The sequence below is a fragment of the Bactrocera tryoni genome, chromosome 1, assembly GCF_016617805.1.
Source record: "Bactrocera tryoni isolate S06 chromosome 1, CSIRO_BtryS06_freeze2, whole genome shotgun sequence".
NCBI classification, from domain to species: domain Eukaryota; kingdom Metazoa; phylum Arthropoda; class Insecta; order Diptera; family Tephritidae; genus Bactrocera; species Bactrocera tryoni.
In genome coordinates, this window is record NC_052499.1 from 53,904,833 (window position 1) to 53,917,027 (window position 12,195).

Below are 12,195 nucleotides of genomic sequence, written 5' to 3' on the forward strand. Positions count from 1 at the left end.
CTTCCGCAGAACCTTTCTCTTGAAAACTTGTAACGCTGACTCATCAGATGTTATCATCGTCCATGCCTCTGCACCATAAAGCAGGACGGATATAATGAGTGACTTGTAGAATTTTTTCTTTGTTTACTTTACTCTTCAATTGCCTAATCAGTCCGAAGTAGCACCTATTGGCAGGAGTTACTCTGTGTTGGATTTCGAGGCTGACGTTGTTGTTGATGTTTATTCTGGTTCCCAGATAGACAAAATTATCTACGACTTCGAAGTTTTGACTGTTAACTGTGACGTGGGAGCTAAGTCGCGAACGCGATTACTGTGTCTTTGAGATATTTCGTCTTTTCCTCGTCCACAACCAGACCCATATGCTTCGCTTTCTCATTCAGCCTGGAGAAATTAGAACTAGCGGCGTGATTTAATGGTCACTGATATCGATGTCATCGGAGTATGCCAGCAGTTGTATACTCCTGTGCTGTCAAAAGCATCTCTAAATCTTCCAAAGATTGGCGCATGGTGAATATCTGGCCAGTTGTTCATTTTCCCGGCCTGAAGCCACACTTATAAGGTCACTTCACTTCAGTATTTATTAAAAAGGTGCTAAAAATAGCACTTCTAGATGAAGATGAGAGTTAAGTTGAAAATTGAATGGAATACGGGTAACAATCAGACACATTTTCAAGAAATTTCCAATTAAAACATTATAACAAGTATATTTTCATTTTAGGAGTACTTCTCTCCCTTTTCAGTCAAATATTCAAGGTGAGAAAGTGTCTCTCAATCAGGGCCTGTTCCAGCGAATTCAGAAGCAGGTGTCGATATTAGTTGAAAAGAATATATTTTACATTATACATGTCTGAGGATATATCTAAGATTAAATTTATTGTTATTCCACACACATTCATAAATTAATTTAACTTGTAAGAAACACCCAATGACATTCCCTAACATTTGATTATATCAGTCTTCTTATGAAAAACTCCAATTCGTATGAAGGAAAAATCTGAACTACAAATATGAAGACGTGGTATTCCTACACACGACCGGCACAACTTACACCCGAGTGAATCGACAAATAAGATGTCAGCGCATACACTTACACTCCTTTAGGAGTGTTCACAATCATCACCGCATGTTCAGAAGTCAAGTGACGAAGCGTAGATTGAAGGCAAATATTTGAGCAGCACATGGCAAATACATAGTAGGCATGGTACCCACTTTGAAAGGAGCGATTGCAGCGTTAAAGTGTGTTTGTGGTTGGGGTGTGTGCGTAAAGCTTCCACAATGATTTCTCCTTGCTCACCTAGGCAATCAGCATTGTTCCACATTTGGCATTGACACTGCCATCGATTGGCTTATGCTCCTACCATATACCTCCGAAGGCAGGCAGTGGAAGGAATACAGTTAATTTCATGTGCAAACATAGTCTGATATGTATTTTTGAGTGTAAGACAAGGCTTGTGATACATATTTTAAATGAAGTTGACGAACTTTACTTTAATGTTTGCCGCGTAGAATATTCAGCAAATAAATTTCAAAATACACCTTTAGACGATTATGAAAATCAAATTTAGCTGAAATCATCTAACGTAGAGCCGCCAGAATCATTAGTCTTTATCGTAAAATAGTATAGGTTTGTGTATGAATGGATATAACACTCGGGCAACGGACATGGCACAACCCAATTTTAGTTGAAATTCTATACCTAAGCAATTATTGGGCCAGTTGGCACCTTAACATCGCTTTGCTACTTTTCTACATTCCACAGACCTCTTATCGAAGTATAAAGACTTTCGCTCTTTTACAATCGTGTCGATCTGGGTCGAGCACACAAAATTTCTACAGTTGGCTCTGTCCTTTGCGAGGTCACGCCAGTTGTATATTCCAAGTTCAGACATGGTGCTACGCACTTGGTCCTTGCTTGGTTTGGATGCGTGGGCACCCCTTTTTCTTTTTTCCACCCTTGGAGCTCGATTCGAAGGAACTTTTCACTAGAACTTGACGACATGATCTAAACAGCATTTCTGTTGGATTTTTGTGCGCTTAATTATAGCCATATCGACGTTGAGCTCGAACATTTCGTGGTTCCATCTTCTTTGATATTCATCATTCACGCGGTCGGCGAGAGTTAATCTCTGCTAAATTTATTGGTTAAATTTATACAATGAAAACAAAGTACTTCATTTTTTAAAATCTTTAGTTGTAAATATTGATCCAAGATGCGAGGAATCTTTGTGTGTTGCCTCCAGATACATTTGCTTTGTTGTTGTTCACCACAAAACCTACCTCTTTCGCGATTTTTTTAGACTGCAAAAGGCTCCGCTGATGAAGTTGAGTGCCTCAAGGATTGAAGCCAGGAGGCGCTGAAAAACAATTTTATGACTGGTAGCCGAAAAACGACCGAAAATTGCAACTAGACATGAGACAATATTTTTCACCGTAACATCGTTCGGCCTCATAAATATGATAAAAAGAAATCTGAATTTTGTTGATAAAATAATGTTTTTTGAAGGAAAAAGTACAGTTGAGGAAACTAAATCATCAAGGATTGGTATGCAGAGTTTAGACGACCAAAAACAACGACGAGTTGATGATACGAAGCAGTGTTAGGTGGTATACAAGCATAATATACCCGAGATTTTGCGTCGATATGTGACGAATGATGAATCGCGGCTCCATCCCTCCACTCCGAAGTCTAATCGATAGTCATTCGACAGGACCCCAGGTGGACTGCGCACGATGAACCCGCACCAAAGCGTGGAAAAACGCAACAGTCGGCTGGCAAGGTTACGACGTCTGTATTTCGGAATGTGCATTGAATAAGTTTCTTTTACCACCTTGAAAAAGAAAGAGCCGTCGACAGCGACTATTACAATAAATCGCCGAAAACGGTCTCATTTAAAGAAAACTAAAGTGCTGTTTTACCAAGCCAATGCTCCGTGTTACAAGTCAGTGAAAACGATGGCAAGAATTCATGAGCTGGGATTTGAACTGCTTCAGCCTCCACCATATTCTCCTGATTTGGTCTTCTACAACTATTTCCTGTCCTGAGAGCTTAAAAGCATGCTCCCTGGGAAAAAAATTTTATCGATTAAAGAGGTGATCTCCGAAACTTCTATCAGATAAGAATTCTCTGAACATTTCATTTATAAATCTCACATATTGACCAATATTTTCGGTAAAAAGTAAACTATAGATACTGAGGTCTATTTATTCGGTACTCAGGCTCAGGGTTTGAACAATTTTTGTTGGATTTGGACAATTTCTGTCCATCGGCTGGCAAATTGTAAATATATTATTCGCGCAAAGTTTTAACGCGTTATATTAATTGATTATTGAAGGGAATGAAACAATCATAATAGTGTTGCATGGGAAGTAGGCGTCGGATTTTCCCACGAAAAGTCCCAATTTTTAAATTGTAATATGAGAATATCAAAAGAATGTCAGATACCAAATTTTGTTCAAATCGGCCTGTCGGGTCTCGAGATATGTCTTTTCACCTAAAGTAGACGGCGCCACACCCATCATCCTATTTTGACCCCGGCTCATTAAAACCTTGTTCTATTATCTCGGGGATACAACTTGATATCTCTGGCATGTTTGGTTATTAATTTATCGCGCTTTTACTAGTTTTTAACTGTACCGTTATATGGAGAGTGAGCGGGTTTATCATCCGATTTCATCCATTTTCACATTCTTATAATATTAGCACTAAGTGATTTTGATAGATGTCGCTTAAGTGGTTTAAGGAATATGTACATTAAACTTTTTAGACATCGGGGCCACGCCCACTTTTTCAAAATTGTCTGCCCACAGGTGCCCCTTGCTACTGTGCCAGAGTTTTATATCTTAATTTTGTGCTCAGTTATGGCACTTGATAAGTTTTCGGATAATGGCGATTTGTGGGCGTGGCAGTGGTCCGATTACGCCCTTCTACGAACTCGTAATTTTTTTTTCCAAGAAACGTGCAGACCAAATTTTATAGAGATATTTCAATTTTTACTCAAGTTACATTTTGCACGGACGGACAGGGACAGTCAACCGGATTTCAACTTTACTCGTCATCCTCATCATTTATATATATATAACCCCATATCTATCTCGCTTAGGTTTAGGTGATACGTACAACCGTTTGGTGAACAAAGCTATAATACTCCGTGGAAACTGGTTGCAAGAGCATTAAAATATATATGCATTATACTTGCATACAATGCATATAAATTTCAGGTAAAGATTTGAATTTTTTCCATTACTATATCCTGGAAAATGCAAATTGACATTAAAACCGCAGTTGTCATTGTGACAGAAATGTACCACAATGTCAGCGACATGCAAAAATGTATAATATGCATATGCTGTAACTACATATTGGTATACACATCTATCAGCATATGCATATAATGGTGGCACTCACTAAATATGCCGCAAATCTAGATATGGTTTAACCCACCCACACACTCCGATCCATCAACGACGTCACTGCTCTGACAGTTTAGCTCATTCAAATGCAGCACGCCAAATCTGCACATGTCGCCGAACATCGCGCCGCCGGAGGTAGGGGGTGTCATTTGAAAATGCACTTTATCTTCATTTTGTTTATCTCTGTTCTATACTCCATTCAGTGTGTGCGCGTCTGTCGGATGAACTTATTCAAAGCAGGCACGTAATATAACTCTCGCCGAACTCTATGTACCGTTATATACTCCTGCAATAAGACCACTTACTTCCTGTTGTCTTCCTTTATTTTCACCTTCCATACACATATTAATTTATTTTTATTGCATTCTCACCGAAAATCCAACCAAAAAATTCTACAGAAATAATAAAAATACTTTCGTCTATCTGCCGTATACCCACGAAAGCGCCACGTTGCCTTTGCAGTCTCACCGACGGCATAACCTTCACCGTGGTACCTGTGCACCTCAATTGTCTTATCCAACAAATTTATAGTCGTATATATTAGGTATCGGCACGAAAACAGCTTACTCAATTGCCCCACCTTGCGCTTGCTTCGGCGAATACCAAGCGTAAACTCGCCTGTGTGCTGCAAGGCTTTCGGCTTTGGTCCACCGCCCACACATTTCGCCCACCATTCCACTGCGTTTGTTTGGAATTTTGGTCACGCAAAAGCCATCAGCGTAAACTAATGTTCATCTTAAGTTGTCTGTGGCGTCGACATCAAGTGTTTTGTCGTCGTCGACTTCATCGACTGCATAAAAAGAATGGACTATTATATATACACCACTGCTGTTGGTCACTTGTCGTCAATGGCGGAACACTTAGCCATTTTGTGAGCTGCCTTTAAATCTCAGCAACCTTGGGCCATAAACTGCTCTGCTCTACTCTATGCTTCGCTCTTCCTTTTGCCGTTGTCTACCACTTATGCTCTTCCGCAATGGTTCGCTTGCACAGTCCTGTCGATTACATTCGGTTCGTGGTTCGTAAAGCTTTCAATAAGCTATCATCATTGATTTCGATACTCATCACTTTCGGTCAACTAGCCGGCCGATAATGGAGACTGCCAAACCACCCACCTTAAGACGGTTGGTAGATTTATGAGCCACTGCCAGTTGACTACGAAAATGCGCTACTTGCTGAAGTCTTCAGTCTGGACGGAATGTCGTAATGTTGTGGGACAGCTTAACGGTTATATGTATTACTGTTTCTTTCGAGGAGGTACTAATATAGTGCATAATGTAAAGTAACGATTGTTTCTACAAATTCTTGTGCATTTTTGTGTTCTTAAAGTTAATGAGCCCTATGAGATCCAGTAATATGGTTGCTTCACACTCGGAGCTTCGACTGTCTGGCTATCATCGCAATCAATTCGAATTGGATCGTACGTTTGTTGTTAACTAACTCTTAGAGTTTGACACCGATAGTGAGGAAGATCTGAGAACTATGGTTCACTATTGACTCATGGAAACTTGAGACGATTGTGTTCGAGCTGGCGTGGCTCGATTAAAAATTTTGAGAACTTCGGTTCGGCCTATTTCAGACATCATTTTATGCAACTTTGTCCGGTTCTAAGTCGTGAATAAGATAACAACTCCTTGGTTACTCTTGTCTAATAGCTTCAACAACTCTCCATGGCTTCATCTCGAAACTTTTCGCCTTCCTTCTGTCTGCCTGCATCTGCCGGCTGCCACAGAAGGGTCGGCCACATTGGTATACTAACCGCATATGCAGACACATTTAAAAACGGTAACTGTATGTAAACTCACTGCAGAATCATTTCCAATCCATTATTGAAGTCTAAGGTGTCGTTTATGTACTAATAAGTTTTGGGGTTCTCTTTATACTCGAATGTGTTAATTGCAATTGTATGTACTATATGTACTCCATGTTGTGCCCGGAATTATTTCCGCCAAGCGGCTGGTCGAACACTGGTGTAGCACGTACCACTACATACACGTATGCCGACAGCAAGCCTATTACCTATATCCCTCACACCCTTAACTGATTGTGTCACTTCAAGCCATCATATGTGGTTCGGGTAGCCAACTGAGGAAATGAAGAGAAATTGGAAATGGCAGAACAGAGGAAGTATGATAATTACTTTTGCATACAATTAGATTGTTTGGTCTCAAGCCCAACAGGACACACACGTCGCACCAACCAAGCAGCCAACCGCCGAGGTCAGTCTCTAGTAGTGCCAAGCGAACAAATACGAAGTTAATAGCTTTTTATCCTGTTCCGAAACAAGGCTGTTGATTTTCTGCTTTGATACTTTGCTGCTGTGACGTGACGCAAGTGCACATGCTCTCGCAGGTACCGAGTTAGTGGCTGCTCAACGAGCGGCAGATCTAATTTTGCCACGAGCTCCATTCCTATTGCCCAACTGCTTTTTAAGCCAACGAAAAAACCTCATACACTAACCCTTCTGGTCACTTTCGCCTTCGGTGAAAAGTTAATGCAATAATAGAAGGCAGCTCCTAACGACAATGTAGAGAGGCTTGAAACAGACCAATGGTGTAGAGGGGAGGGATATGCTTATGTGTGTTTGTTTGTATATATGTATGTCGTTGTGGGGGACAGTGGGAAGCTGGTGGTGGCGGCTGCGTTAACAAGCGCTGCAGCAAGAACCCTGTGCAAACAACTTCAGCTGCTAATGAAGTTCCCGAGACGCAGACCAAGTATCCTTGCATTTGTGTATCCAAATAAATGCGTATGTTTGCTTCCAGCTCGTGTCAATGCGTCTTTAAGCATGCAAGCGGGTGTGTGCTTAATGTGGTAATGATAGCCTTGGGTTACAACATCAGCAAACATATCATCACTTTAGTCGCTCGTTTGTTCGACAGGCGGTCAGTTGGACAGTCTATAAAATGCAGCAAAAACAACTGTTATGCAAAGCAGTAGTGTCTCATATAGTTCATAGAAGTACTATGTATTATATGTTTATATATTAGGGTGGCTCATTTTGGTAGGAAGAATAATTTTTCCTTTCCTTTAACTCCATTCTCATTTTAAATCTATCATTGTTCAAAATTTAAATAATATTATTTTTGATATTTTGAAATATCATTTCGGGTACAAAAGTTTTAACTTAAGTGTTCAATAGTTCAGTAGTCTCTGCTTTTATAACTTTAGTTCAACGGAATCATCGTTATCACATATACGATTTCATGATAACATATTTGTATGTGTTACAAATATCAGTATGATATAGTTCTAAATGATTATAACCCAAAATAAGGGTTAAAATATCTTCCGATGATCAGATTTTATCAAAATGCCGACAAGGCTCGATCGTCTCAGCTCACGCTTATCACTTGAACTTATATACTAAATAGGGTCGGCAACGTTTCCTTCTGAGTACTACAAACTTCGTGGTAAACTTAATATACCCTGCTTAGGGTAAAATCATCTTAGTCTGTCAGTTGTCAATATATAAACTGGTATAGTAGACCCATTTCTTTACGCACTACATTGTAGGCCCTTTCAAAGGAAATTTCGGAATAGCTTGCGATTACTAGGCTCCATATTTGATATCGTATTGTGACCATTGATTATCGTATTTTTTTAGTTCCAAATTATTCCGTACATTTGAGTCGCTTTAGATTAGTTTGGTTCCTCCGGAATCCTAGTAGCTTGGCATTCAACAATACTTGATACTATGTGAATGCTTTAATCGTTAGTGGTGTTCTTCTCGGAAAATATTCTAAAAACTGTGGAATTTCGCCAACCCTAATGCTAATGCCTGCTTTGGACAAGAGCCTACCGAAAATTCAAAAGCAAACATCTTTGTATCAGGAAAAATATTAGTGTGAAGACCGTTGTTTTCTACTTTGTCTTCATAATTTTCGTTCATGCCATTATATGCGTTGAATATACAACGAACCGATTCAAAGATAAAACTTTTGATACCAGCGACATCTATCGGCTATTCATTGTTAGTTTCTGAGTTTTTTATGTTTAGTATGATTTATAGGACAAATTTTAGCGATGATATACGCTATACTTAAATAATAACGTTTGAATAATTGAGATGGCAAACGATTCGTGAAAATACTTTAAGGACCACCCTAACGAGTATCTACTGTTCTCATCGATTGCGTACCCACGCACTCAGCTGTGCAAAAATATTGTGGCTTTGTTTGCTTGTCTGGCAGCTGCTTGTCGCCGCCCTAATCGGCTTGAGCTTCAAACATTCACCATAATGTGTATCAATTGGTTGTTCAGCTTACCAACGCATTGATTGCTAGCCGACACACAGTATCACGCACCCACATACTCATAGATATACATATGTTTCACCACGCTGCCCTCCCATGCACTGTTATTAATTGGTCCTCATCTATGTCTGGGTCATTTATTGTGTCTTCCGCTTGTTGCCCCACTGTCGGCTGCTGGCTACTATCTGCCGCCTGCTGTCAACTCTTTAGACGTTTGTTTACTTGCTTGTTGCTCAAACTGTAAATAACTATACATACACTCACACAAACTTATGAATGTGTATGAACTTTTTGCTCTTTTTCTGCTCAAAGGGTATACATATGAATGAAAATAGCTTGTGGTTGCCATGCTTTGTTTGCTCCGACGCACTTCTTCACACAAAAAGCAACAATAATAAAAAACATTTACTTGGTTGCTCAGTCACGTTGGCATAGTGAGTGAGGTCAAGCGGTTATCTCGACAGTTCTAATCGACTCTTGTGACACACTTAAATATGTGAATTACACACATATATTTCGAACCATTCCGATTTGGTACAAAAATAGCTCAAGAGTCATTTATTTCATTCATTATCATTAATTTAAAGAAATAAAATTCATTTGTACTTATACATATTAATCGTTGAAATTGTGAATATATGAAATTCACAGCAGAAAAATGAAAAAAGTACGTAATTGGAACAGTTTTATCACAGAGTGTATATATTTGAAATAAATAAAAAAATCTCGATATCTATTTCTCTCTTTAAGTGCTGATTTCACATTGAAATATGGATGATTAAATCAGTTTATCCCACACACGTGACACATGACAAGCGTAAGGTATAGCTCCGAGGCCTGAATCGAAGCGGGATTGTCCGCGTAGACTTTAGACTTTACATAGCACCACAGGAAAAAGTCTAGTTGTGTGATATCGCACGATCTTGGTAGTAAATCGACCAACCTAAAACGTTAAAATCTGCAAGAGTTGACCTCAGAAGCATAAATTAACTCTCTATTATAACTGTCTTTCGGTACACTAACTCTGGCAGGACATGTAGAATCAGTTACGTTGTTCAAACCATGAACTATAATTTCTTCATCATCTACGTCACTTTATTTGTACAGTACTTACTTAGACAATAATTCTAACAACTTACAATAAAATGTTTATTATGCTCTAACTAAAATATAACGCACTTGTCCTTTATCGTATGTTCCACTCCACATTCAAATGCATTTCCAAACTCATTTAAGTTCGCTACAGCACCGTTTAAACGCAAGGCTTCTGGCAAGTCCACAAACTGGAGCACTTCGTCGGCATAATCGGCGCAGAAGAGCTGCGCATAGGCGAGGAAGAACTGCTGTCTATGTTTATTTGGCAAACGTGGTAAGACGCTGATGTCTTGCTCACTTTTACCTTGCGTCCATTTCTCATATAAGCGATAAGCTAAAGAAAGACCACCATTATCTATAAAGGCCTTCTTCAGGCGTTCGCGATCGTTCACACTTTTGCCTTTAAACTCTTTCGCTGAATAATACGGCTGATCAGCAAAACAGCTGGAACGTTTGACGAAGGTCAATTCGGAGGCAATATCCCACACTTTCTGTTGACCAGCTTCGCTGTCGTTCTCACTCAGGCCGCGTACAATTTGTTGCGCCAAAACGAAACCGAAAGTGCCATACTTTATGGATGTCGGATACGAGGTATCCCAGAAGAAGCGTGGCTGTAGGAAGACCACTGGGAATTGTATGATATTCGTTTGTGTGTTGTAAGTGGGCAGCAACTTTAGCGTATAAGATGGGCTATTTTGCGGTACATGCAGTAGCGCGGCGGCCTGATGCAGCTTGAGTAACTGCTTTTCATTTTGCCACTCCAGCAAATTGATGATATTATTGTAGTATTGATCGGGATACATGTTGGCGGGCTTGATGCCACCTTGAAAGAAACCGATATGCTCCTGCGGTTGCAAGACCTCTATGCGCATTGCTCGCAGTTTCTCGCGTAAGTTCTGCAATGTTTTTGGTGATATCCAACTAAAGCGCGGCGAAGTTTGCAACTCGCTATTTAGGTTATATTTGATAGTGTGGAACATTGTCTGCAGTTCTTGGAATAGTTCGGTATCTTCGTAATTGCGGTTGTAGAAATACTCCATTTCGTGTGGGAAAAAGTCGATCAATTTGTGCACACAAAACTCTTTGCTGCCACCCAAGTCGAAGCGGTCCAAAACCTTCCACAGCGTGTAATTGGCTAGCGTCAGTTTCGGTGTGAGTCTAATGATATCGACAAGATTTTTGAAATATCCCTTCGGCATTTCGTAAATCTTCTCGTTAATCGGGCGATCGAACATCAGCTGCAGATAGCGGCTGAGATCCACAAAACTGCCGTAGGAGGCCTTCAATTCAGCCACATAGCGCTCGAGTGGCGTCGTTTCCTGTGTCACATTCTGCAATGCTTTGCCCAACTGTTCTTCCACTTGCTGCACCTGCGAGGCGAGCTCTTGCGCCCAAGCGTTACTCATCTCGGGAAAGAATTGCTGCAGCTTATTTTGTACGTAGCGCGCATAGTTGGTGTGTTTCTCCAACTCTAAAGCAGGCGCGCCTAGTTGTATGCGGCTTTTGTCCGCGTGCTGCAGATCCGTCACTACGTCGAACGCTATAAAAACGTCCACATTAAATTTACGCTTTGCCAACACCACAAGTTTGAGCCAATCGTACTCGTCTTCGAACCAATCATTGTCGGTTATGAGCGGCCAACCGAGTTGAAAATTAAGTGCATCCCAAATAGGCGCATAACCCACGGTCTTAATGGTCTGCGTATCACGGCATGAGTCAAAGACCGCCTTCAGTAAATTGTTCAGGTATGTATCAGTCGCAGTTGCACCGTTATTATTGCTGCTCTCACTGTTAGGCTCCTGCAGCGCTGCGGCACATTTGCTAACATACAAATCCTCTAGTAGCCCAACAAATGAGGTTTTGTTCCTCCCTGTCGACGCGGGATGATTAAACGCCCATCGTCCACAGGCCCAGTTGTAGAAGTTGTCGCACGGATTTGCATTTCCATTCATATATGCCGACATTTGTATGCCCCGCGAGAGTTGCAGTGTGGCATTGTTGTATTGCGGCACTGTAGGCTTTGCGGCGGTGTGCTTCTGAGCAGCTTGCAGCAGTAGTAAAACCAATAACGGTTTATAAATTTTCCACATTTTTGATTTCGAACTATTATGCTATGACGCAGCCTTTTGGAACTATTATACGGTTGTTGTTGACGCGGAAAAGTTTTGAGCTTGACTAAACTGTGGAGTGGCGATGCGTGGTCTGAGCGATTGCGTAGCATTTCATACAAGCATGCTGGCATATGTACATACATATGTATGTATCGGAATATAATACATAATATACATAGATTTCTTATCAGTGTTTTGTTTTGTTTACTATTCTATTTGGTTTCGTATTCTGTTGAAAGAAATTTGTTTCGTAGTTTATGTATTTTCATATTTATGATTTTGGGTCACTGCTTCTGATTGACGCCTTCCATAGATTTAATTTG

The 12,195-nt window shown here is 40.4% G+C and overlaps 1 protein-coding gene across 1 annotated transcript; it reads right to left on the reverse strand.

The window, feature by feature from the left end:
- Positions 1 to 9,829: 9,829 nt before the first annotated feature.
- On the reverse strand, positions 9,830 to 11,857 carry LOC120766806 (phosphate-regulating neutral endopeptidase PHEX-like). The gene has a single exon (XM_040092512.1). The coding sequence runs from the start codon at positions 11,849 to 11,851 to the stop codon at positions 9,830 to 9,832; it is 2,022 nt and encodes a 673-aa protein (XP_039948446.1). The 5' UTR covers positions 11,852 to 11,857.
- Positions 11,858 to 12,195: the final 338 nt, after the last annotated feature.

Bases quoted from the DNA above. Each gene is read 5' to 3' on its own strand.
- LOC120766806 (XM_040092512.1), bottom strand. From the start codon at position 11,851: ATGTGGAAAATTTATAAACCGTTATTGGTTTTACTACTGCTGCAAGCT.